Genomic DNA, 27,242 nt, shown 5'->3' on the forward strand with positions numbered 1-27,242 from the left:
ATATCATTAGATCTCATGCATAGCTTATTTGATGGTATTATAAGTCATTTACCAAAACGTGGCACGTTTTAGCTGACTTCACCCTACACGTATTCATACCGAACCGTTTCGGTACAGGACTTTCGGTTCGGTGCACATGTAATCTTTAAAAGTTAACAGTCGGCTTGTTTTAAGGGCGGAACATTCAATCTGATTTCCCACTCGAACATATTAAGTATTCTGTCCATTTTATCATGAAATTCAAACAACAAAGCCGTTTTGACGCTCTTTAATGTGACGTTACTGATCACTGGCGCGTCAGTTCAAGTGGCAGCGCGAGTGAACGCGATCATCTCTTCCTAAAGAATAAACATGAATTAATATCTTAAGGTATGTTGAGGTGAGGATATATTACAACTTATACCATCTCCCAATTGAAATATCATATGTCGTGTAATCGTTCAATCAGCGTTTCAACCGCGGAAAGACAATAAAACAGCTTGTAAACGATGTCAGGTAGCATCACATTTTAGGCTACTTTACCTCAGAAGTCATTCAGTGTCCTCAGCTGTTAGTTCACTAGAGAAACGAACTCTTTCGCTAAATATATATGCACTATATATATATATATATCATGAAAATGACAGCCACTGTGTAAATGATTATTTCAACACTGAATTGGAGAAAAAATATTTATAATTCAATTTAGAAGTTAATGCAAAAACTGCCTTATGTGAAGCTTATGAGTGTTGATTATATCTAAAAATAAATAGCAACTTAATTTAGGCTAATAGTTGTTAACCTTAAATATTATAGTAGGCCTATGTGTAAGTGGGCTCCCTATATGTAGTTCACAGCATTATCTTTAAGAAACTTTTAGTTATAATTTAATTCATATAAGGACAGACAATTTTTTCAGTAAACCACTGTTGACTAAAAATATATAAAAAGCAATTTTGTAAAACTGCTGTACCGAACCGTGACTTCAAAATCGAGGTACCATCAGTTTTGTGTACCATCGTCAGTTTTGTGTACCATCGTCAGTTCACCCACACATCCTGGTCAGTATGGTTCCCTAAAATCATGCTGCTGAAAAAACAGATGTGGTTTTGTAAGTTTCAATCAGGCTATGCAGTTTCACTACCTCCAGTGACTCACACTGTTTGCATATGATTCCTGTTTGTTTTTCTTTATTATGACTACTGCCAAACTGCAGTTTGCGTACAAAAGAGGAGCAGACACAATAATAACAGTCAGGTAATCAAATTTAATTTTTTCTGTCTTGGAATATGCAGGACTGGTAATACTTTAGTATTTGAATGCAAACGGTCAGCTTGCGATTGTACACAATGTGGTATAGAGGTTAGATATATATATATATAACGAGATTGCATTGATTGAGTGAATATTTTGGACTATTTTTGGACTACTTCTGTTTTATGTTTTCCTGCTTTTGTGTTCGCTGAATGATACATCTTTTGCGAGATTCTATGACGATTACAAAGTTCAAAAGTTCAAAATGCATTTATTTGAAATAGAATTGTGTAAAAGTTATGTAAAAGTCTTCACTATCAATTTTGATTGATTTAATGCATCCTTACTGAATAAAAGTATATATATTTTTTTCATCTCTCTCTTTTTACAGGATGAGATTCTTGGGAGCAAAGGAGTCCATAATTCTTTTTATGTTGATTTTAGCTCAAGCCTTTGAGTACTCCATGACAACATGTAAATGTAATCAGCAATATTTTTGCAATTGCTCCTCAGATCATCTCCAACAGGTCCCAAAGGTTCCAGCGAATGCTCTTGGCCTTGACCTGTCTTTCAATCAGATTGAGTCTATTGACATGAATGATCTCAGCCCTTATAGTGAGCTGATAACCCTAAACTTGCATAAGAACAAGCTCAGGTTTATACACAAGGGGGCATTCAAGTCTCAAAGTAATCTGAAAGTTCTTGATCTGTCCTTAAACAACCTGGGAAAACTGCTTTCGTCTTGGTTCCATGAGCTAAAATCTCTTCAGCAATTGAACCTTGTAGGAAACCCATACTCCACCTTGGGACCTGCTTCCATCTTCCGGTCTCTCGTTAACTTGAGGACGTTGCGATTTGGTAGTCCTTCACTGAGGAAGGTACACAAGAATGGCTTAGATGGGCTCACTCATCTGGACGAGATGACATTTATTGGCAGTAACCTGAGGTCATATGAGAACGGGAGCTTGAAAGCAGCCCGTCCCATCGGTTTAGTCTCTTTGAGCCTTCAGAATCTGTTTCAGAACGATCCAGAACTTGTCTCTAAGGTTCTTCGAGATGTCTCCCACCCTGAAACCCTGCTAACTATCAAAGATGCCACACTCAGAACGGAAAAATCGGCAAAACCCTTCAAAGCGACGAGAGAAGGTGGGACTAAAAGCTTGAGTTTCCAAAATAGCACCTCAACTGATGAAGCAATGACCTCTCTATTGCAGGTCATGGATAGATCTTCTTTGTTCTATATTGGTTTCATAGATATACATTTAGTTGGTAAAGGGCGGTGGCAGAATGCTTCGTACACACACTATGAAAACTTACATACAGCCTACATATGTAATCTTGACATCCAAGGGTTCTTTCGGTTTAGTAGCATGATCCAGTTGGGATTTCTTCTGAGGCATTTCCATAAGTTGTCTGTGATCAACAGCACAGTGTTTGTCATTCCTCGGGAAACGACTTGCTTGTTGAGAAATCTTGAATACTTGGACCTTAGTCAAAATCTCCTGTCGGACCTGACAATTGAACCAACCTTATTTACAGGTTGTGGCGCATATCAAAACCTCAACACCCTTAATGTGAGCCAAAACGTAATAAAATCTCTTGAGCTGATGTCTCGGTTGGTAACAAATCTTAAGAGCCTCATACATTTAGACTTAAGTCATAATAGTTTTGTTTCTATGCCCGAAAAGTGTAGCTGGCCAACGACTCTTAGGTTTCTGAACCTTTCCAGCACAAAGCTACGTACGATGACCGCTTGCCTGCCTTCTACCTTGACGGTTCTAGATCTCAGCGAAAATGATCTGATGGTTTTCAACCATAGATTTCCTCAGCTTACTACACTTATATTGACAGGCAACCGATTTATGAAACTGCCACAGGGGGAATTATTCCCAAGGCTACATACGCTGCTTATCCAAAGGAACGCCTTGCGGATGTTCAACGGGAGCTCTTTGAGGCGTTTTAAATACCTGAAATACTTGGAGGCGGGTAACAACAATTTTGTGTGCTCCTGCGAGTTTGTATCTTTCTTCAAACAAGATGTCGACCGTTTCATCACACTACGGGATGGTCGTTGTAATTATGTGTGCGACACTCCATTCACTCTTAGAGGTGATGCTATTGAAAGTGTCAGATTGTCAATCTTCGAGTGTTATATGATCCCTGCTGTCTCAGTGCTTTGTTCTGTGATTATAATAGTGCTTGGACTCATTGTTGTCACCTGCCATAAGCTTCACATTGTATGGTACCTGCAGATGACTAAAGCATGGATACAAGCCAAACGAAAACCTGCAGTTGGTCGACTGGCCGGAGAGCTCCGCTATGACGCTTTTGTATCCTACAGTCAACATGACGCTGAGTGGGTCGAGGAGATCCTTGTTCCAGAGCTGGAGAGCGCTCAGCCTTCGTTCGCCCTGTGTTTGCACAAACGGGACTTCCAGCCGGGCCGCTGGATTGTGGACAACATCATCGACTCGATTGAAAAGAGCCATCGGACTCTCTTTGTTCTGTCTGAGAACTTTGTTACCAGCGAATGGTGTCGCTACGAGCTGGACTTCTCGCATTTCCGCATAGTCGATGAACACAATGATTCTGCTGTCCTAGTACTTCTGGAGCCAATTGAGAAGGAGACCATTCCCAAGCGTTTCTGCAAGCTGCGGAAGATTATGAACTCCAGGACGTATCTGGAGTGGCCCGAGGATGAGGAAAAGAGAAGCGAGTTCTGGAGCAATCTGAGAGCCGCCCTGCAGAGAGATGAATGAATGTTGATGCCTCATGAAGGCTTGCCAGGTTTGTGTGACAAATACAGCCTGCTAAAAACTCTGACAATGCAGACTGATCTCATGAAATAGCGTATGTATGACACGCCAATTCGCTATGCCATTTTGGCGTGCTATCAAGACGCATAATCGTTTTTTAGCGTGTTTACTAACGCCGTTTCATTCTATCCCCCTACACTGCTCCTACCCCTAAACCTACCCATCACACACACACACACACACTGCCCCTGCCCCTAAACCTACCCATCACAAGAAACATTCGGCATTTTTACATTTTCAAAAAAACATAATTTAGTATGTTTATAAATCCATTTACATTCACGAGGAATCACACGGCGTAGAGATGCATGCGGAGATGATGTTCGTTTCGGCGTACACATACACGCGGAATCACACGGCGTACACATACACACAGATAGCTCAAAATGCGTACAGATAACACGCCATTTGGCTTTAGAAAGTGGCGTGTATGTTTACGCAAAGTCATGATGTCATGTTGGACAATGACCAATAAAACTGGCCTATTACACTGGGGGGAAAAAAACAACTTAATTTTTCTTTTGCAAGTAAATTTCACATATGGAAATTAAGTAAAATCGACTGAAGTAAAATTAACAAAGAAAACAAGTAGCTTTAACTCGGTAGCTTTAAATTTCTACTTAGTTGACGTTTACTTTGCAATACTCTGTTTTAAGTACATTTTACTCATTCAGTAATGTTTTACACATTTAATACAAATAAATAATAAATATATAATTTAATTTAGAAGTAACGTGATTAAATAGGGGTAGAATTACTCCGTTTTTTATACTAAGGTAACTAAATAAAATTGATTAAGCTCAACTAAATGTGTTCGTTTAAATTGATATTAAATCAATTGATTGCAACCACTTACCTTAACAATTTAAGTAAATTCAACTAATAATTTTTTTCAGTTATTGTTAATACTAATATAGTATAAGTAAATATGAATTGACATAATTCTGAAATAATATACATATTAGATGAAAAAAATTACACTTACAAAACTTAAATGAAAATTTGAAATTAATAAAAAATTAGAAACTACCAATAACACTATAATGTAATATAACATTTGCGAAGTTTAAAACGTCACATTCATTAAAACGTCAACAAGGATAAGAGGATTCGCTAAATGCTACAAAAATCGGGGTGTGTTTGGATAATACAAGAGCAGAAAGCCCTGCTTTTACTTCATACATTGTAACTTGAAAAACTATTTCACATGATGTGATCAGAGCACTAACTTCACTGTGAATGCTTGTGGTTTGAGGAACAATGTTAATAGTTATCACGACAAACAGTAAAATGCCAGGCCATTATCAGCAGAACGTGTTTGTGCAACATGAGCTTTGACAATGGGAGGTTATCTAAATGTTTTTTGATGTACTGTAATGACTAACTGTTTATCTCCAGTATCAGCCATTATCAGTTAAGCCATTTTCTGTTACTTAAGTAAATAATTTTAGATTGAATACGCTATGTGACAGTGAGCTTTTGCAGTGAAACTTAGAGCAATAATGAAGTTATACGTTTTTTTTTCTGATTATTTCCTTTTATTCACATCATGATATTTTAGACTTGTTTAGAAGTTGGGACATTTTGTAAAATTGAATTAAATCAACAGTCTGTGATTTTATAATTCTCGGTAACCTTTATTTAACTGACAAGGTACAATGTTTTTACTGACCAACTTAAATGTTTTGTAAACATATATATATATATTTTTTTTTTTATGGCTGCAACACACTCTAAAAGAAGGGGAAATACCTGTGAGGATAATAATTGTTGCAGTTTTGAAATTCTGAAATTAATGAAATTCTCTTTTTCATGATGAACATATACATGTTCAATAGGAGACAGATCTGGACTGCAGGCCAGTCAAGTATCCACTCTAGTTTCCATGAAATCACTCTATTGCAGCACGTGCAGAATACGGCCTTGCATTGTCTTGTTTCCCAGGAAAGATGTCATCTTGATGGCAGTACAAGTCTCTGTACAATCCCAATACAGTATATGCCTCCACGTCAATGGTACCTTCACACATATAGTCACCCATGCTGTCGCTAATGAAAATCTGGATGGTCCCTTTCATGGACTGAGAACTCGATGTCTGCCCCCCCCCCAAAAAAAAGGTTAAAGGTGAACTAATCTGGCCACAGCACACATTCCCACTGTCTTTTAGACTATCTGAGATGAGCTCGGGCCCAGAGACCTCTGCAGCATCTGCAGCAATGAGCCATGACCAATCTTTGCTTGCAAAGACTTATTACCAGTACTGCTTATTGTGAACTGTTCAAAACACTGTTGAACTTGGATACTCTATAATCGTTTCACTTTTATTTTGCCTCTGTCCCAACTCTTTTTGGAGTGTGTTGCAGCCATCAAAATCTAAATTTGTTTATATTTACAAAATATAATTAAGTTGGTCAGTGAAAACATTTGTCAGTTAAATAAAGGTTCAAGAGAATTAACGAATCACATATTCTTGATTTTATTGTATTTTACAAAACCAACTTTTCTGGAAATCTGCTAAATAATATTCTATCAAATAATTGTCTATAGGTTATGGAGAAAACATTTCTTATTAGCAGTTCCTTTAAGATGTTTCTGTAATGTATGTAGGCTATTATAATTATACATATATAATAACCATGCCATAAAAAGTTCTGAAATAAAGCATTCAAATTGTACAGTCATTGCTTTTAAGGGTAAATGTTAGCTTTTTTGTTTTTTTGTTTATTCTAGTATTAAACAATGTGTTTTTCAGATCTCCTTTTCAGGAAATCTCATGATTTACTATTAAAAATGACAGCTTTTAAGTAGCATTTTATGGTTTTTGGCGCCACCTGTTGGATGTTTTAAATGTTTTAATTTAAGATGGAGTTTACGATTTGAAGGAACTCATTTCCTAGCTGTGAACTCATATCCGATCAGTATTGGTGAGGTGGTAAAGACCAGATCAGAGTGTTTGTTTCACTATTTCTCTAATGTTTTCACGATAAAACCAGGGCAAATTTGCAATGATTTGTAAGTGTAGAAATCACAAGATCTCCATCTTGTACCATGTGTGGAGCTCAGCAGATGGTGGATGACTGTATCAAACTGTATTTGTTGCGTGATTCAAAGAAGAAGTTTTGTGACAGCGGTGAAGGTCATACATATTTTTGTCAAAGAATAAAACTGTAAGTTTTGACTAAATATCTCATGTTTAAAAAAATGTATCACAACATGTGTCCTAATCATTAAACTCACTGGTGACCCTTAGGCTATGTTTTTTTTTTTTTTTACACACACACACACACACACACACACACACACACACACACACACACACACACACACACACACACACACACACACACACACAGACACACACACACACACACACACACACACACACACACACACACACACACACACACACACACACACACACACATATATATTAATTGGATCTCTGACTCAAAACACTTCCCGGTGTGACACCTAGCCCCAGTCCCCTACTTTGATTAAAGGGTTAGTTCACCCAAAAATGAAAATTCTGTCATTAATTACTTACCCTCATATCGTTCGACACCTGTGAGACCATGATTCGACTCACTGAATCATAACGCTTCGAAGCTTCATGATGCTGTTTTGAAATCGGTCATCACTATATAAGTCGGTATTTAGGGTTTTTTGCGCACAAAAACTATTCTCGTCGATTCATAAAATTATTGTAGAACCACTGTAGTGAGATGGACTTTGTAACGACATCTTTAGTACCTTTTAAGGGTCTTGAGAGTGTAAAGTACATTGTGCCAATGGAGGCCTTTCTAAGCCATCGGATTTCAACTAAAATATCTTAATTTGTGTTCCGAAGATGAACGGAGGTCTTGCGGGTGTCGAACGACATGAGGGTAAGTAATTAATGACAGAATTTTCATTTGGGTGAACTAACCCTTTAATTTGCAGACATGATCTGTTTCTCCTTTTAAGGTTTAATCTCTTAAATAGCATCTGCTTAGTGGCAGATTTGATGTAAATGAAAAGGGGAACTTGTTGCCACAAATAAAGAACAAGTGGGAGGTCTCCACTGTTCCTCATTCAGTCATTTAATGTTTTGCTCTTGAACATTAATTGCAAGGACAGTCCTATTGATGGTACCTGCAGGTTAAGTGTCTTAAGGGCATATAGTGATTTTACTGAGCTTGTATTCATAAGTCTCCTCTAGGGATTGAATCCGATCATAGACCTCTCGGCTTCAACCACAATGTTTGCATCAAATGCTGCCGGAAAGTGATCTGAAAAATTATATTCTTACAGTGCTACTGCTTCAGAAAAAATTTAAGTGAACATAAAAGTACTTGGTCTAAGAAAAACAAACGAAACCATCAGTTTAAAAACCAAATGAAGAACAAATGTTCTCAGGCATGAAAATTGTCTTCCTTAGAAACTAGACGATTTACAACCCCTTCTGCACATATTTTAAGGTAATTTGCATAAACAGGCACACAGCTACTTGTGTTAAACAGATAATGCTGGGTTGAGTGTCAAAAATTTTCAGAAACCATTTATCAACACATAATACGGTTAAAAAGAAAAGATACTTGAGCTGCCATTTGGGGCTCATTATATTGCTGCACTGAACCATTTGGAGAGCCCTTTCAAACAAGACTATCTTTGAATAACTTCTAAGATTTCCTAAGATTTCATCACGACTTCAGAATCTTAAAGCTGAAGCTTCGTGCACAATGGAATCTTTACGTTCCTCAAAAAATTAAAAGACAGTCCTCCATGCAGTTCATCAAAAAAGGGTATGAAAAAGAAAAGGGAAAGGGTTTTTGAGGCACCTAAAATGTATACACTGAAGTTTCTTGAGAGTTAGTTCACCCAAAAAATGAAATTTCTGTCATTAATTACTCACCCTCATGTCTTAGGAAACCCATGAGACATCTTCGGAACACAAATTAAGATTTATTTGATGAAATTCTAGAGCTCTCTGACCCCTCCATAGACAGCAATTTAACTAACCCTTTCCAGGTCCAGAAAGGTAGTAAAGAAATCGTTAAAATATAGTCCATGTGACTCCATTGGTTCAACCTTAAATTTATAAAGTGACGAGAATACTTTTTGTGCGCAAAAACAGACAAAAATAATGACTTTATTCAACCATTTCTTGTCGTCTGTGCCAGTCTCCGACGCTGTTGTTGTAGTGTAAACACTTTCGAGTTCTACGGCAGAACGGTGGCTCACCATTGGCTAGCTCCTGCATCAGCATCACACGCATGCGTCGTGGTGCTCACGTGAACAGCCTCAGCCAATGGTAAGTCGGCGTTCTGACGTAGCGCGTCGAAAGCGCTGGACTATATTACTACCTCAACAGTGTGGCAGACTGGCACAGACGAGAAGAAATTGTTGAATAAAGTCCTTATTTTGGTCTGTTTTTGCTCACAAAAAGTATTTAGGTTGTACCACTGGAGTCACATAGACTATTTTAACGATATCTTTCCTACCTTTCTGGGCCTTGAAAGTGATAATTAAATTGCTGTCTAGGAGTCAGAGAGCTCTTGGATTTCATAAAAAATATCTTTATTTGTGTTCTCTTACGGGTTTGGAATAACATGAGGGTGAGTAATTAATGACAGGATTTTCATTTTTGGGTGAACTAACCCTTTGAGTATTCCACACTCTGTAAAAAGTGATCAGTAGACTTAACTTAAAAGAAGTTAGGAAACCTCATGCGTAATTGAAAAAAATAAGTTATGTGGAATTGTCAAGTTCAAGTGAATTACTTAAAATAAAGTGAGGAAACCTGTTGCCTTCATTTTTAAGTTAAAGGGTTAGTTCACCGAAAAATGAAAATCAGCCCATGATTTACTCTCAAGTCATCCTATTGGTGTATATGACATTCTTCTTTCAGACGAATACAAGTTATATTAAAATATAAAAAATGTCCTGGCTCTTCCAAGCTTAATAATGACAGTGAATTGTTTGGTCATTTTTGAAGTCCATAAAAGTGCATCTATCCATCATATAACTCCACACGGCTCCGGGGGGTTAATAAAGGCCTTCTGAAGCGAAGTGGTGCGTTTGTGTAAGAAAAATATCCATATTAAAAAATGTATAGACTAAAATAACTAGCTTCTGGCGGACAGTGGTAGCAAGTCAAACTATGGTGAAAGAGTAACCTTGAACCTTGAACCCTTGACAGTCAGGGGTTACTCTTTTAGCGATAAGTCGATATGTGTACCGCTGACTGCCGGAAGATAGTTATTTTAGTCTAAAAAGTTTTAAATATGGATATTTTTCTTACACAAACGCACCACTTCGCTTCAGAAGGCCTTTATTAACCCCCCGGAGCCGTGTGGAGCAGTTATATGGTGGATAGATGCACTTTTATTGACTTCAAAAATGACTTAACAATTACCTCAGAGGTGGACAAAGTACACAACTCCATTACTTGAGTGAAAGTAAAAGTACTGCTAGTCAAATATTACTCTGTTACAAGTGAAAGTTGTTAAAAACAATTTTTACTTAAAGGGTAACTAAACCCTAAACCAACTTTTTTTAGTTAATGATCTGTAATACTGGGGCTTTATTAATGCTGTTCATTGATTCGAGTAAATGTTTTGACATTTGAGGATAAAGTGTTTTAATTCTATAAAATATGGTGTAAAACCGCCAAAGTGCTGCCCTCTTAAGGTTGAACGGTGGCTACTGCAGTTGAATTTTCCTATTGGACGTTGTGGTACATCGTGACGTAGGATGGTACCTCTAACGGCTCTCTATCCGCGCCCCTAGCATGAGCTCACCACGCCCTCAGAAATGTTTCCCCCAATCACACGATGAGAACGGCTTTACTCCAGTATGAACTGTCATGTTACATGAAGTAAACATTATGAATGAAACTCACTTGACACTTGCTTTAACATTGTATTGAAGAAAATACGGTTAAATAATGCAGTTGTCAGTACACGTCAGGCTTTTCTTGCGATATTATTGCCGCCCGTCATGTGTACAGATAATTTTCATACATGAGACGCGCTTTCAAACCCTGACACGCCAGTGGTTGCCGCGGACGCAGATAGATTAGGTCAGTTCTCTTGCGCGGCTGCTTCACTAGCATCGTCGGCATCGGGAGTTAACGCAGTTTGAGCAGCGGCTCGCATTGATAAGGCTCCGGGTTTGTGTCTGTTACAGACAATCCACCCTCCTCCACTTCAGGTGAAGGTAGGAGAAATGACCGCTCTGTTGCAAAGCTGGCGTCACTTCAGTCATTCTCCATCTTTGCGACTCGCGATCTGACAGCTGTCAGTCAATCCGTCCCTGCGGGTCTCAGGTGCACGCCCTCCGCTCAGCCCCGCCCTCGGTTCGTCACCTCTGTGTCCGCCGGGCTCTGCCCACTTTTCCAGCATTTTTTGAAAATTGCCAGTGGGTGGAGTTAAGCTCTGAGCAGGGGTTTAGTTACCCTTTAAGTAAAAGTACAGAAGTACTTGCTTTTAAAAGTACTTAAGTATCAAAAGTAAATTTCCTTTTTTATGTCAATGCATTATTTTATTATTGTTGCATTGTTGTATAAATGCACGCTATGCCATGGTGGTTTAAGCCAGTCTGTGATGCTCCATCCGACATGCTAGCATACGACTACCTTGAACTCATTTAAATACTTAAAAGTTACAAAGCTTTTTACAAAGCTGCTGTCCCTTTAAGGCAGAATGCACAAATCCTACACACTGATACACATCCGATATTCCCCCAACTGTTTACGTTCACTCAAGACATAATCAACTTTGGTTACGTGAATACTTTCCAAAATGAAAATTGACATTTTGTGTGTATTGGTCTGTTTAAGTGCGGAAAAAAAACACACAAAAGAAAGCTCTATTCAGCACTCGTGCTCTGGCATCTCAGAGGCACAAAAACCAGACTGAACTGAGCTCGTTCATCATGCTTTCTCAGATTCATCCATATGTCTATGCTTCTCTTTCTCCCAGACATTTACATTTTGCACAAAAAAAACACTTTTAAAGAAGAAGAAAAAATCATCCACTGACTTGCAAAGCTGCTACAGAAACGACTTTTGACTTCGAGGACCTTGATAGAAATGTAGTGGAGTAAAAAGTACGATATTTGTCTTTCAAATGTAGTGAAGTTAAAGTAAAAGTTTCCCTAAAAAATAATACTTCAGTAAAGTACAGATACTCAAAAAGTGTACTTAAGTACAGTACTCAAGTAAATGTACTTCGTTACTGTCCACCTCTGCCTGCCATTATAAAGCTTGGAAGTACCAGGACCTTTTTAATACTCCGATTTTATTTGTCTGAAAGAAGAATGTCATATAAGGCCTGAGAGTGAGTAAATCATGGGCTAATTTTCATTTTTGGGTAAAACTAATCCTTTAAGTCAACTGATCACTTTTTACAGTGCACTGTAAAACATTATATGATCAATAAGTTATACAATAAGTAATACATTTCTTTACATACCGTTACTTATCAAAATAAGTTAAGCAATTTTGAACATTTTATAAGTTATACAAGATTCAACACAATTATTTAAAGTCAGTTTATTGTAATTTAAGTTGCAATGACTTGAACATCCAAGTTAATTCAAAATTTAAGGCAGCAACCTTTTTTTTACAGTGCAGTTTTTGTAATATCTAAAAACTAGAATTGTGTTTAACTGGAATGATGAATGTTAATAAATGACAGAACTGTGTCACCTGATTCTCGTGCTTTCATATACAACATTCACACAAGTTTTTGCATAATAAAAAAAAAGGAAAAGTTGAAATGTCATGGTTGACCAGACCGGGAGAGTTGTAACACTACTTTCACATGTACTTCTGTTGAACCCACAAATATTGCACAAAATGGGACAGTATATGCAGACGTCTGACAATCTAAATGTGACTAACGTACACTCACACACTGTATGTAATGCTTTTAGAGTTGTTAGTCTAGGTTTTATGTCTTAGTTGTATATTTGTTTTCTATTTCTATTGCTGTTTTGAATTAAATATTTCCTAGACAACATTTCAAATGAAAATGAATTGAGGGACAATTTACTTGTTGGTCAAAAAACAGCTGTTCTACTCTAGAGCAAAATTTGAAGTAAACTGGAAGTAAATTTGATTATTGTGGACACTACATTTTCAACTAAATATTCAACTAAATTTTAAACTAAATTACTGATCTGCCCGCATTGAATATGATAATTGAAATGAGCTGGATAACATCACCGTTTTCTCCAGAGCGGCTGTACAGCCGAATCAAATTCTGTTGCATTATTTTCCTGTTTTACACTGTGAAGCTGCTTTAAAACAGTCAGCATTGTAAAAAGCGCTATATAAATAAAGGTGACTTGACTTGACTTGATGTCCATGCTTTCAAGTGTCCATGCTTCAGTGCAATCCAGTAGTGGTATTATAACAACAACAGCGCTTCTTGTATACTTGACATTGATTTATACAATTTTGGAATAAGCAGATGATTTTCACAGCACATTTATATTTATTCATTTGGCAGAAGATTTAATCCAAAGGTATACACGTTATCAGTTTGTGTATTCCCTGTGAATCGAACCCATGACCTTGACCTTGAGGTTGCTCTGCAGAAATGCTTTAAAACATTTAGTAAAAGATTTCTGCCAAAATACAGTTGTTTCTACTGTACTCTATAAAAAATAAATGTAAAGAACTGGCAGCTGAAAAATACTTAAACAACCTCTTCAGCACAATTGCAGCAGGGGTTTTCAAACTGGGGTGCGGGGACCCCCAGGGGTCTTCCAGAAGGTTCTAAGGGGTCCCCAGAAAATTCCAGAGACTAAAAAGACACAGCAAAAATAGATGAAGTGGACCAAACATTTCTTGCCTTATAATATGTTTGCTTTGTATCTTTTTCTCACTATAGTCCCCTTTATCTTGCTCACTGGGGTTTTAAGGCAGTATTCATAACGCAGTACGTAAGCTGCTTACATACATTTATTGTGAAAGTTGCTTATACAAATAATTTTTAATAGAAAATATTATTTTTCAGGTTTATAATCCAACATTAAGTATAGCCAATTTAAGTTTGGAAACAATATGTTGTATTTAGGGGGTCCCTCATAAAAGGTTAATCATATTTGGGGGTCCTTGGCATCATTACGTTTGAAAAACCCTGGCATAGAGTTACCCACACAATTAGGGTAACACAACACGTGACACAATGCAATTAATTTTAAATAATGCAGCATAAAACACGCCAGTGTAATTGATAACAAAGATAAGAAATCCACACGGTGCCCTTTTTGCAATAAAGGCGATTTTTTATTATTATTATAATTTATATTAAATCATAATATCAATTTTAATATAGAACTATTTATTGATAATTTATGGGTACTCCTTCAGTGGGTGTAGGCCTACAAAGCTTTCCTTCCGTTATGTTTTTTATGACAGTGATGAATAATAACGCGTACCACAATTCCAATGCAGTAGCTAGAAATATTTGTAAGCATCTTGGCAGAAAGCTACAGTTCCCATGATAAATGCGCCAAATCAACAAGTGTGCTGTGCTGCTGGCGCTCGATCACTCAATTAATGACAGTTTCCAAGGAAAATGTTTTGAAACGGTTTTCTCAATCAGAACGCACGAACAAAATTGTTCTCTCAACCGCAATAGTCATTCAAAACGTCTGTACGAAGGGGGCGTGGTTACAGTATCACTGAAGCACTGCTGCTGCCCGCGCGCTCCACCACCACAACAGTCAGCTGGGGAGAGGCAGGCGTGTGCGCGCGCGCGTGCCGACCAACCGGGAAGCGAAGCGCAAAGCCGAGCAAGATCCCGTCCAACGGTGCAGGCTACAAGTCGAGGAGATTTCTACCCACTACATCCATTCCGTCCCCATCATGGCCGACCCAGCGGCTTCCGAGGGCGAGGGGGGCGCGCGAGGCTTCGCCAGGCAGGGCGCGCTGAGGCAGAAGAACGTGCACGAAGTGAAGAACCACAAGTTCATCGCGCGCTTCTTCAAGCAACCGACCTTCTGCAGCCACTGCACCGACTTCATCTGGTGAGTATGCTGGAGGACGTTGAGGTGTTTTTGTATACACACACGGCTGCGAAGGGCACAGGTGACTCACTTGATGCTCGTCAAGGGAAAAACACCAAAGCGTTTGAACGCTCTCAGACATCCGCAGTGGTGTCAACACTGAACAAAGACGCCGAGTGCAGACGGAAAAGACAAGCGCTTCGTGCAATGAGTCCAGCGCAATGCTGCACCTCTACAAAATATTTATATGTCAGTGCACTTAATGTTTACGCATTTGTGTGATTTGTAACACATTTATTTAGGCTCTTCTATTACTTTAGTATGGATAGCCTACATGTTAAAGTGTTTATCACGAGAATGAAATTCCTCGTGCTATGATTAAGCCATCACCATCATCATCCTAGAGATGGATTTGGCGATTTTGCGGAATATGGCGCGCGCCTGCGCGTCTTGCCTCTGCACGCAGAGGAATGCGTCCAGATTTGGTTTCTGTGCTGTAATCTCTCACACAGTCTCGCCTCTTTTGCAGGGGTTTCGGCAAGCAAGGCTTCCAGTGTCAAGGTAAGACTCTTTGCCCCCCCTAGAGAAATTTGAGTCTTATACATTTTCAGTGACTGCAACTGTTTATATTCTGTTCCATTACAGCTGCTTTCATTTTTAAGGCTAGCAGTGTAGCAAACATGAGTTCATGGTGCTTTCATTTAATTTGCGTGTGTTTGAGGAAGAAATACAGAGAAGCTTTTTTGGTTTCTAGTGGTGGGTTGAAGAAATGACTAGTGACATTTGGTGTAGCTGTACTCTGAGAGGGGAGGCTGGGGAACACCACACACTCATCTCATACATAACTATTTTACATTCTGGCCAATTGGTTCCTATGAATTCGTACACTTTTCAGTACAATCTGACGGTTAAGGTTAGGGGTGAACCCATATGTCTGTACAAATCACATATGAACTACAAATTCAATCAGAAATAGTTACATTTTCTCATGAGATCTGCTTGTCACAGCTTATACGCCATTAGATACTTCCTATGATCATTTGTTTCTGTATAGGCCCATACCTTAAAGTTTTCTCTGCAAAAGGTATTGCGCAGTTACACCATGCATTACATTCAAAACTGCTGCTAGAGAAAAACATGTGTAGTTGAATTGAACTTTTGCTCTTAATTTGGTGTTATTTGAGTATAGCCCTTGGTGTCAACTTCCCTGTGAACATTCAGATATGAAATACAATATTCAGGCGTTGTTGCCATGAATGTCAAAGCCTGAACTGCCATTATACTGGCATTTGGCAGCATTATCCTGAACACATCACCTCCTACTCAGATCATTAATGGGCTGTTGAAAACGCATCATCCGCAAATACTACATTACAGTGCTACTTACTAAGACAGTGAATACATAGTTGTCACACATTTTACAACAAAAAATATTTCTTACTTAAATCTGCTAAAAAGCATTAAAATGACACAAACTTACTTCAGCTACACAACAAACACCACCTACTATGGTGTAATGGCAACACTTTACAATACGGTTCATTAGTTAACATTGGTTAACTACATTAGTTAACATGAACTAATAATGAACTGCACTTATAAAGCATTTAAATTATCTTTGTTAATGTTAATTTCAACATTTACTAATGCGTTATTAAAATCTTGCTAACATTAGTTAATGGACTGTGAGCTAACATGTACAAACCATTAACAGTTGGATTTTTATTAACTAACGTTAACAACGATTAACTAATGCTGAACAGAGGTGTTGTTCATGGTTAGTTCATGTTAACTAATATGTTAACTAATGCAACCTTATTGTAAAGTGTTACCGGTGTAATGAACTGCTTTGTCTACCACAGGTGAAACTAAATAAGATGCAGAGGATTTAGACCATGTCAAGTCAAGTCAAAAAATGTTTACACAGCATATTTAAAAGTAACAGAGTTACGCCAAAGTGCTGTACAATAAGACAAAGTGCATATAAACGAAAGCATAAAAAGAAACAAGGCAGATACACAATATAAACACAGTAAATACACAATATAAACACTTTTGACCGATACAATCTAAGAGAATAAATAAAATAAAATCGACCAATATCGATACATGTGGACTTTAGGCAATTATCTTCAAGGTAATTAATGAATGAAGATACTAGAGGTCGACCGATATATCGGGCCGATATTGTCATTTTATTTTTTATATCTGCATCGCCCAATATCCGTGTTTATAGCAGCACCGATAGCAGGCACGTCCGCGGGCAGCCGCGGTGGAACCATCTGGAACTGGCTTAATGCTACAGCTGGTTGAATGTTTGCTTACTTGTAGTTAACTTTAATAACTGTAGTCGAAAACTATCAGCAGCTTGCTTGTTAACATAATAGCCCCAATGTTATAAGTTCTGTTTTATTTTTCCTATATCGGAGTCGGAGAATTTCACTCTGTGCGTGGGGTGGACAAGACGGCAGCTCTCACAAACACTGCAGCGGGATTAAGGGCTACGTTACTCCGCCCCGCTCACAGACAGCACCATGCTCTGAGCCACAGAGCTTTCCTGGAGCAGCCCAGAACAGTGTATGACATTTGTACGGAAGCATGGTTTGATGCAGGCCCGGTGGTAAGCACCCTCAAACCCAAGCAAAAGCACCCTCAGTTGATACTGGAATAATATTTGACCTGTTCTGGCGAAAAGAGTCGGAAGTCGTAACGTTCCATTCTAAGATGAAATTTTTGGGCTTCTACATTTCTAAGCTTTTTGATTGGTCCTATACAACGTTTAACACCATATTCGGAAAGCAGAGATGGTGATGTTTCAGGGATACCTGGAATATGGGGAAATGCTCAGAAGTGACGAGAGGAGGTGAGAAAAGCAATGTTCATTTCCAGCGAATTTAGTAAAACTTTGTCAACTTTAATAGTCATTTAAATACCTTTACTCGATTATCTGGACTACGAAACGTTGGGAGATTATTTTTGAATGTCTGTTCTTTGAAATTAGCTAAAAAAAGATAAATGTGTTTTTCCACATTATCGGCCCGTATCTTACAATGGAACGTTGCGACTTCCGACTCATTCCGCCAGAACGGGTCACATACTGGCGCAACAGACTATTTACAACGTGTTTTTGCAGCGGTGAGTAATGTAGCCAATCACAGATATAGTTGTTGCTCTCTTGAACTCGGTTTTTATTCAGTGCTGTGTTAATGCAGGCTCGTGAAACTCGAGGCTATACAGTATATAAAATCCATTGAATAAAACTATTGATTGTCATGCTGCTAAGAGGACCGATGGCCACCTGCATGCTGCAAAGTTTCGGAAGTGCCATCTAAATATAAATGCCACTCTGCTGCACGAGACAGAAATATCCTCCTGATACCCAGAATAGAGGTTTCGCGTCTGTAGAGGATATTATATTTTAGTGAATTTCTCTGACAACATACACAGTTTTAAATCTGGATATCCTTATGAAATATGAGATTCTTATGAAAATATTCCTTTTTATTGCTCCCAGTCTGTTTACATTACATATTTTCCTAAAAACACATTACTATGCAAATTAGATATAGTGTATAGATGCGTTGCATAGAATGGGAATGGCATTTATGGCCATGTTTATCATTAATACTTGGTCAGTTTATTGATTTGTTTGGTTAACTTTGGATACAAATTTTAATACCGTGCAGTGCACAAAAGTAAGATTCGAGAGATGGTTCAAGTCAGTGTTCAATAAATGATGTTAAGTTTAGAAATGTTGTGCATTCACTTAGTGTGACATTTTAGCTTGCAAATGAAGGGGAAAACTTCAAGATATCAGCAGTACATATCGGCCATTTGCTTATCCTGACCTCTAAACATCGGCATCTGTTAGAGAAAAACCCATATCGGTCGATCTCTAGAAGATACCCCACCCCCGCACACATTTTTTTTGAGAAAAAAGAAACCTGGAAATCCTGCTGTGGATTTTCTCCATTTATTGTATGAAAATGTGTATTTTCAGCAAATCTTTCAGTTAAAATCTACTTTTTTCAAGGTTAAACTTTCTAAATCGCTCCAAATTTTAAATATGTTTAAATTCTCCTATGATGATCGATAAGGATCTCACCGTTTTGTGCCTGATTTTGTGAATAATCTTTGATATTTAAGATCAGATCTCAGTAGTGACAGTTACAGTATATTAAACATTACACCACAAATAATACACTGAAATTGTCATCTGCGTTGTTTTAGCACAATGAGTTCTGTACAAATGGCCTGCTTGGCTTGTCTGCGGAGATAACGCCTCGTTCCCATGTTTCCTGCCTCCACATGGTCTCCAACAAATTCTAAATTTATGGAATTGATTAGCATATTTTATCACACTTAGAGAGACATCTCTCTTGCATGGCTCTTCATCTTTGCAGTCTCTAATGTTGAGTACCATAGTGAATTTGTGTATTTGTTTTTTACTTGGGCAAAGTCATTCCTTAATTTTCTGATAGTTCATCACAGCTTGTCAACGTTAAATCTGTTTTACGTCATCTCATGCCATTTTGTAAAGTATATTGGCATTATACCAATTTTCAATAGTTGCTGTATTGCATAGCCATACAAAAACTGCATTAGTTTTGGTTGTTTTTATGTTTACCAAGCCAAAGTCCATATTCGCTCTGTTGATAAATTTATAGTACTCTGTGAGGGCCAGCCAGGGCCATTGCTGATGCAGCGATATGTTAACAATCAATGTTGATCATTTACTTTGTGGACACATACACAGGCACACATATAAATGCAACTGTTAAAAGAAATAAAGATTGATTAGACAAAGCATAGATCTGGACTCATCTTGTTAACGTTCCCTCTATGCACATGTGCAGATTGAACAGAGTGAGATAGAACAGCCGGCACTTTTCCTTGTGCCAAAATTACATTTCTGTATTCACGCAATAATCATTGTCAATCATTTAGTCGTTCATGTGGGCATTTAGTTTATTTTTAGAGACACTATGAAATCAAAATTTGCTTTCTGTTAGCTTGGAGACCATCCATTTAATAGTGTACCCCTAAAAACTCACCAAATCAATATTTTTATTGGGAAAAACCTCAACAAATGGACAGAAAACAATGTTTGTCTAGTGATTTCGAGGGTTCTTTAAATTCATAATGCAACTGCTACCAGGTATGATGTACATAAGACATAAACATAAGATTCACACCCCATCTCTCATACATGAATAATAAATTTATTTAAATTGTTTTGCATGTACGTATTTGTATTTGTTAGGAGTGAAAAATAGAAGGTAAGAGAGGAGGTCAGAGCTGACCTGCTACTGTAACAAAGGGATGTGTTTGATACCAGCACAGCAGCTATTTTTACCATTTCATTTAACTGGCAAATACTTGCAGACTGAGACTCAAGTGAAGAGAGAAAGAGAGGGAGAGAATGCAAACAAGAGGTTGAAGTGAAGGCTACTGTTCAATTAACCAAGACCTGCTTGACAAAATGCTTATATTGAAGCCTTTTATTACAGCTGCAGCCAAATACAATGCTTTTTAATAATGCCAGCACATGAATTCATTAATTAACGTCGTTGATCTTTTTACCGCTGCAAAACGTGTATTTGATGTGTACCTGCGTGTATGTAAATCTATAAACCCAGGATCATATTAAATTACACCGACATGAGCAAGATGGAACCGTGCCAAAATGTCATGTTTGAAAAAAGAACAGTTGCTGTCATTGTCATTCATTTCAGTTATCAATCCAATACTTATCATTTTTATGCAAGTTTGGGGTTTAAAAATATGCGTATACTTTGAGTAGAGATAAGCAAAAACGAGTGCAAGCTGAAAACCTCAAAAGTTGGAACATTAGGTCATTATTGCCATCCCATGAAGTCTCTATGACTAAAAAATATTGTCACTAGACTGACAATGACTATGAAGTAAACAGTAACATTATAAATAAATGTGCACAACTAATGTGACACTGGATTACATTGTTTGGAAATGTTATGATAGTAACTACATGGACACTGAGGCTGCTTGGTGAGTTTTAAAGGGTTTCAAACTGATAGCAGGCCTTTGCTACAGAACCCCGTCATCACTGACTGCATGAATCTTCTGTAATCACACAGCTGTAATGACTGGAGGGCAATAATTGAACGCAAAGATATAATTAATAAGGACCTTGACTCTAATTAAGATGCATGTAGCTGTGGGATTTAAGAGATTCCATAATGAATGTGTGTGAAGTCCTATTTTTGCCTATTTTTGTATGCTGTTTACATACACTGTAATTCCTTTTATTGGTAGTGATTGCTATAAGACAAGCATCACAAGGCATTTTAACAAACCATTAACCCTAAAGTTAGGGGTTCTCGATAAATTTCAAATACGAGTTTAAAGTCGGCATGAAACTAGTTTTATATTCCCTATTGTAACGTACACTCCATGGCCCAAAAAAAAAAAAAATTCAGTTTGGATATAAATAGGCAAATGCTTTAAAGAACACGCAGACCTTTTGGGATTTTATCTTATTTACCATATCCCCCAGAGTTAGATAAGTCCATACATACCATTCTCATCTCCGTGCGTGTCATAACTCTGTCTGACGCACCCACCGCTAGCCTAGCTTAGCACAAAGACTGGAGGTAAATGGCTCCAGCTAGCCTACTGCTCAACAAGTGACAAAATAACGCCAACATTTTCCTATTTACATGTTGTGATGTGTATAGTTACATCGTGTACTAAGACCGACGGAAAATGAAAAGTTGTAATTTCATTGCGCCGCTGCACTCATGGGACGGCTCAAAGTTCCTTGATTACTACGCAGGAATGAGAGTATAGTTCCTAGCCATATTGGTCTAAAAAATCACAACTTTTCATTTTCCGCTGGTCTTAGTACACAATGTAACTATACACATCACAACATGTAAATAGGAAAATGTTGCCGTTATTTTGTCACTTATTGAGCAGTAGGCTAGCTGGAGCCGTTTACCTCCAGTCTTTGTGCTAAGCTAGGCTAGTGGTGGGTGCGTCAGACAGAGTTATGGCACGCACGGAGATGTGAATGGTGTGTATGGACTTATCTAACTCTGGGGGATACTGTGAATAAGATAAAGTCCCAAAAAGTCGACGTGTTCCTTTAAGAATCTATGACTGGATGATTATTATGTTTCTAGCATGTTATATTTTGGCAACCGTTATTCTAACCCTAATTGGTGGAGTGTGTAGCTTTTTCATTTCTTTAAAAATTAGGAAGACGTGAAAGAATGTGAAATGAGGGATGGAGCATGTTTGGGAGGGACCATGAAGAATCTTTTTCACACATGAATTGGCACCTCTGAGTCCAGAACTTAAATTAATTGAAAGTCTTTGGGATGTGCTGAAGTAGACTTTACATAGTACTGGACTCTTGCATTGTCAATACAAGATCTTGACCAAAAATTGGCACCTCTTGATGGAAATAAGTGTTGTGATGTTATTTTCGTCAAGAGGTGCACCAATAATTTGTCAGTTAGAACTGTTGCCAAACATGTAGATACACATGATAACCACTGTAATAATGATCCAATGTAAAATCTGTCTTAAATGAAAACCAGTTCCTAAATTATCAACTTACATTGTCCTGCCAGCAGCGTGATAAACAAACCCAATGTTATGTAAATATTGAATATATTATATACCGAAAACAATACTAGAGTACTCTGAACTAGTTTAAATCACTGAAGCTGTCACTGCAAGTTTACAATGTTTGAGCTCACTGCCTGTGTGAGCAGAGTTATGGACTTTGAAAGTTTCCATTATAATCAATGAAGCTGTCTGCATTGCAATAAATCTTTTTAGTTACTCTGCATTCTTCTTGCTGATTTTTTGTTGTTGTCACAAACTCAAGATTCCAATTCCTTTTTGCTTTGGAATTAAGGCCTCAGGTGTCAGGTGATGTTTCTTAAGTACTTGTTTTCACAAGCCAGTGCAACCACTATTTATTGATTTATTTGTGCAGCTCTCCTTGTATTTCATGTACTCACATAATCTGTTAATGCTCAGATCTACCTAAATTCTACCCAAATCCCTGGTGGAAACCACCCACAACACCTTAGCATCAACAAGCACAACGCTCATTCTCTTTTGTTCACTTTACTTTGTTTTATATAAACACTGGGTCCGTGTATTGGGTCCACATGGTCGATTGAGCAAACTTGAGGCTGCAATGGTGTTCATGATTTTCTTGGTGGTGACCACAGATCTAGTTAGTCTGCCTATGCAAGACCATCTGTTCTATCACAGCTATGCAATATTTTAGGGTTTGGGATAAACTTGAAAACTTCTAAATTCTGTGCAGGTTCAAACTTGCTTAGCTACCGAAGAAAACATTTCAAAGACGTCATGGTGGGAAAGTGTGTCTTATCATAACAGTACACAAATGCGTAGGTGTGAACTGGCTAATCTGTGCCACTTAAGTTGTCTCTGGGCAAGAACAAAGTTTTAGATCAAACTAAGTTGGCAAATTATATTGCAAGATATCTGTAACATAGCTCAGTACTAGAAATGTAACTTCTATAAAAAGTCTTTCAAGTCAAGGGGTACACTCTAAAAAATGCTGGGCTAAAAACAACCCAAGTTGGGTTGAAAATGGACAAACTCAGCAATTGGGTTGTTTTAACCCAGTGATTGGGTTGTTTTAAGCAAACATTTAACCCAACTGCTGGATTAAAACAACCCATTCATTGGGTTAAAACAACACAATTGCTGGGTTTGTCCATTTTCAACTCAACTTGAGTTGTTTTTAACCCAGCATTTTTTAGAGTGTAAGTTGAATAATTGGGGAAACTTAAACATTTCTATTATTTTAAACTAATTTCATAAATGAGTTGTTTGTAATTGAATAGAATGAAAATGGACACTGCCTTTGTGCGCATAAGTGACTTCTTTCAAAACCTTGTGTATACAATCACATGACAAAAATTGTGTAGTTTGATAGCCTAAAGAGGGCTGCACATCTTGCCCTCTGACACATCTTACCCCACTCTCCTTTACATGTCTTTAATTGTGATATTGCCAAGAGTTAAAACGTCAACAGCAAAATGGAAATTATCCTGTAATTTACTCGCCCTCAAGCCATCCTAGGTGTATGTGACCGAACACAAACCGAGTTATATTAAGTAATATCCTGGCTCTTCTCAGCTTTGTAATGACATTGAATAGAGTTTTTGAAGCTCCAAAAAGTGCATCCATCCATCTTAAAAGTAATCCATACCACTCCAGTTGGTTAATAAAGGCCTTCTGAAGCAAACCGATGGGTTTTTGTAAGAAAAATATCCTTATTTAAAACTTTATAAACTATAATCACTGGGTTCCGGCAACGACTGTACGAGCGTTCACGAGAGAGTCGAGTCCCGGCGGAAGGGTGACCTCTGACCTGATGTAGGACATGATATTAGAGCCCTGCATTTCTGCCCGAGTCTGATGGGCCCCGACTTTTTTATGCCCCTAGGGCCGGGCTTCGGGCCAATTTTCACGTCATACCTCAAACGCAGGCCGGGCTTCAGGCCTTTTATAGGCTTCTCCTTCGTTTTATATTTTAGACATTAATTAATTAAAAGAAACGATGAGATGTGCTGCGCTGGTGGAAACAAAACGAGACCATGATACCGCGACTGTCAAGACTGGCTCGCAGTGTTTAGAGAACGGCGCTGTGCAACTCGCATCGCCGCAAATGAGTAAAGCAAGCCAACGCGCAAACTGCCGCAAGTGAAACTGAAAATAGTCTTAGATGCTCAAAAACATCATCTTCATTAAAACTAATAAGACTAAATGCTCTTACCAGTGCTTAGGTCGCTTGTTCTCATATTGCGGTCTTTGATCTTAAAATGAGCTGATAAATAAATGCAGCTCATATCTGTTGCTTTCGTTGACGTGAACTCTGTTAAATGTGCATATAGTGCAGGAATTGAAGATCGGATTTATATTCATTTTGTGGAGAGGTGTAAGGTAAGACAACCTGCATGTTTTTTTTATTTTTATTTGTTTAGATTGCGTAGCCCGTTTCGTTTGCGAGCAGCATCAGCCTGCCTCAGCTTGTCAAAAATGCCTTTTTGCTGTGGGGGTGGTGGTGGTGATAGTAGGCTAAACGTTTAAACTAACATTGTGACGCTTGAAGTGTTTTATGTCTATGGATTATAAGCAAGACAAGTTAAGTGTTGATTTGAGGGGCTAAATTGATCAAACGTGGTTAACTCACTGTCGGCCGGCTCCAGTTGGACTCGGGCGGAGAATTTTGAAAAGATGTCGGACATGGGCCGGGCTAGGGCCTCAGCGTCTCGGGCTAGGGCCTAGATTTGAGGCCCGTGCAGGGCTCTACATGATATGACGTTCATGTGGTTTTGCATTTACTTCTATTCTGTGACTGGTGTTTTGTTTTGCTCTATCCTCTGCGCTTCCGTGTTCGTCAGTTCTCACCTGAGCTTAGACTACGTCATATGTCAGGTCATAGGTCACCCTTCCGCTGGAACTCGACTCTCTTGTGAACGCGTATGCGGCCGTTGCTGTAAGCCAGTGAAAGCCAGCAAAGTTTTAAATATGGATATTTTTCTTACAAAAACCCATCGCTTCATTTCAAAAAGCATTTATTAACCCACTGGAGTCACATGGATTATTTTTATAATGGATGGATGCGCTTTTTTGATAAGCACTATTCAATGCCATTACAAAGCTGAGAAGAGCCAGGATATAATTTAATATAACTCTGATTGTGTTTGACTGAAATAAGTCATATACACCTAGGATGGCTTCATTTAAATTTTTACATTTTTTGGGTGAACTATTCTTTTAAGGCCCTTTCTATAACAATAACTATATTAGTGTCCACACACCAACGCACGATAACGTACTGTTTATAATTAGCATGATCTGCAGTTTTGTCGTTTGTCACTTAAAATGACTGATTGATTGTGAAGGTTTTTATCATTCATCAGCTTGAAAAATATTCTGAAAGTGATTCCAACAATATCGTTATTCTGTGGTGTTATTGTTATAGCTGTGATGAGGACTTGTGATGCTATTCATTTAAGGCAGTGGCAATAGATGCTATTTACAGTAAGTGCAAATAGCGATAGGTGCTTTTTTACAAATACCAGCATTTTCTTAGCCATATGCTATTTAAACTATGTAAAAATAGCAGTATTTTCTTTGCAATAAGTGTGAATAGCAATTAGATGCTAGTTATAAATAGTGGGAGACATTTGTACCTCAGTGGTGTTGTACACTATGGTATGCAATAATAACATAGAGTGTAAATGATTATATTTATTACAATTATTAAATGGATGCCATCTTATTGGGACAATAAAGCCCTCCCTACATCCCTAACACTTTATTATTAAACACACGTTAGACACTTTATATCCATTTTTGAATATTTTCTTCATTTTTATTGAAAATAAATGCCTTTCCTGATATATGATGGGAACCGGGAGTAAAGCGAGTTCGGCAAATTGCGTATTTGAACTTGAGTCAAAACTTTCTGCCACACTCCTTACCCCTACACTATTGCTACTGTTAACAATCTGGCGTCTTCCGTAATTGTATCTGGCCCAACCAGACATCAGTGGGCGGAGTTAGTGTCAATAGCCTCTGCCAACCAGACGGGCTATATGCACTTAGTGTAAATAGACCCTCCATTCTTTTACATTTTGAACAATTTTAAAACTAAATCTTTATTGTTATCGTTCTAGTTATCATCCTTAGTGTGAACATCCTTAGTGTAAATTGAGGCAGACTATAAACTTGACATTTAGTGGAGAGAACAGTTCCACCCTCTTTAACCCTTAGGTCTTGTTGCTAGGCAACAACTGACAGATTATAGAGGGAATGTCCTGGAATGCTTCTCTGGAAAAGGGGAAGGGTGTGCCGAATAGAATAGACTGTTTACATGTGAAGGGGAGATCCTTTAGCTTCAGTCTGGCCGCTGTAACTCGACCGTCCCTGCCTCCTCCTTTATGTATTTAAGCATGAATTCCAGTGGCTGGAATGTGAGTGTAAGATTAGCTAGATTTAACATGAATGTGTGTGGTTCCTTCCCTGAACTTCACCCCTGTATTTATATTTACCTGGTCTGTCAAGTTCGGCCAGATATTCAGAAGGGTAAAATGTGTGTGAAAAGAAAGTGTTTTCGTGAAACAGATTTGCAGTTAAATCACAGATCGCAACAGT

General features: G+C 38.1%; 2 protein-coding genes across 2 annotated transcripts in view; both read left to right on the forward strand.

Annotated features, from left to right (window-relative positions):
- The first annotated feature begins 1,157 nt into the window (after positions 1–1,157).
- Positions 1,158–7,291, forward strand: tlr2 (toll-like receptor 2). The gene is made up of 2 exons (XM_079811647.1): positions 1,158–1,236; positions 1,625–7,291. The coding sequence occupies exons 1-2, from the start codon at positions 1,175–1,177 to the stop codon at positions 3,990–3,992; spliced, it is 2,430 nt and encodes an 809-aa protein (XP_079667773.1). The 5' UTR covers positions 1,158–1,174; the 3' UTR covers positions 3,993–7,291.
- Positions 7,292–14,694: 7,403 nt separating this feature from the next.
- Positions 14,695–27,242, forward strand: part of prkcba (protein kinase C, beta a) — a 39,173-nt gene continuing 26,625 nt past the window's right edge. The window contains exons 1-2 of the mRNA XM_079811414.1: positions 14,695–15,068; positions 15,577–15,608. Coding sequence (XP_079667540.1) covers positions 14,908–15,068; positions 15,577–15,608 — 193 coding nt within the window. The 5' untranslated portion in view covers positions 14,695–14,907. The remainder of the gene's footprint in view (positions 15,069–15,576; positions 15,609–27,242) is intronic.

Source organism: Gobio gobio (assembly GCF_949357685.1).
Source record: "Gobio gobio genome assembly, chromosome: 3".
Taxonomy (NCBI): Eukaryota; Metazoa; Chordata; class Actinopteri; order Cypriniformes; family Gobionidae; genus Gobio; species Gobio gobio.

Coding starts and splice junctions, on each gene's coding strand:
- tlr2 (XM_079811647.1), top strand. CDS start 1,175: ATGACTACTGCCAAACTGCAGTTTGCGTACAAAAGAGGAGCAGACACA. Junction 1,237..1,624: donor GACACAATAATAACAGTCAG/GTAATCAAATTT, acceptor CTCTTTTTACAG/GATGAGATTCTTGGGAGCAA.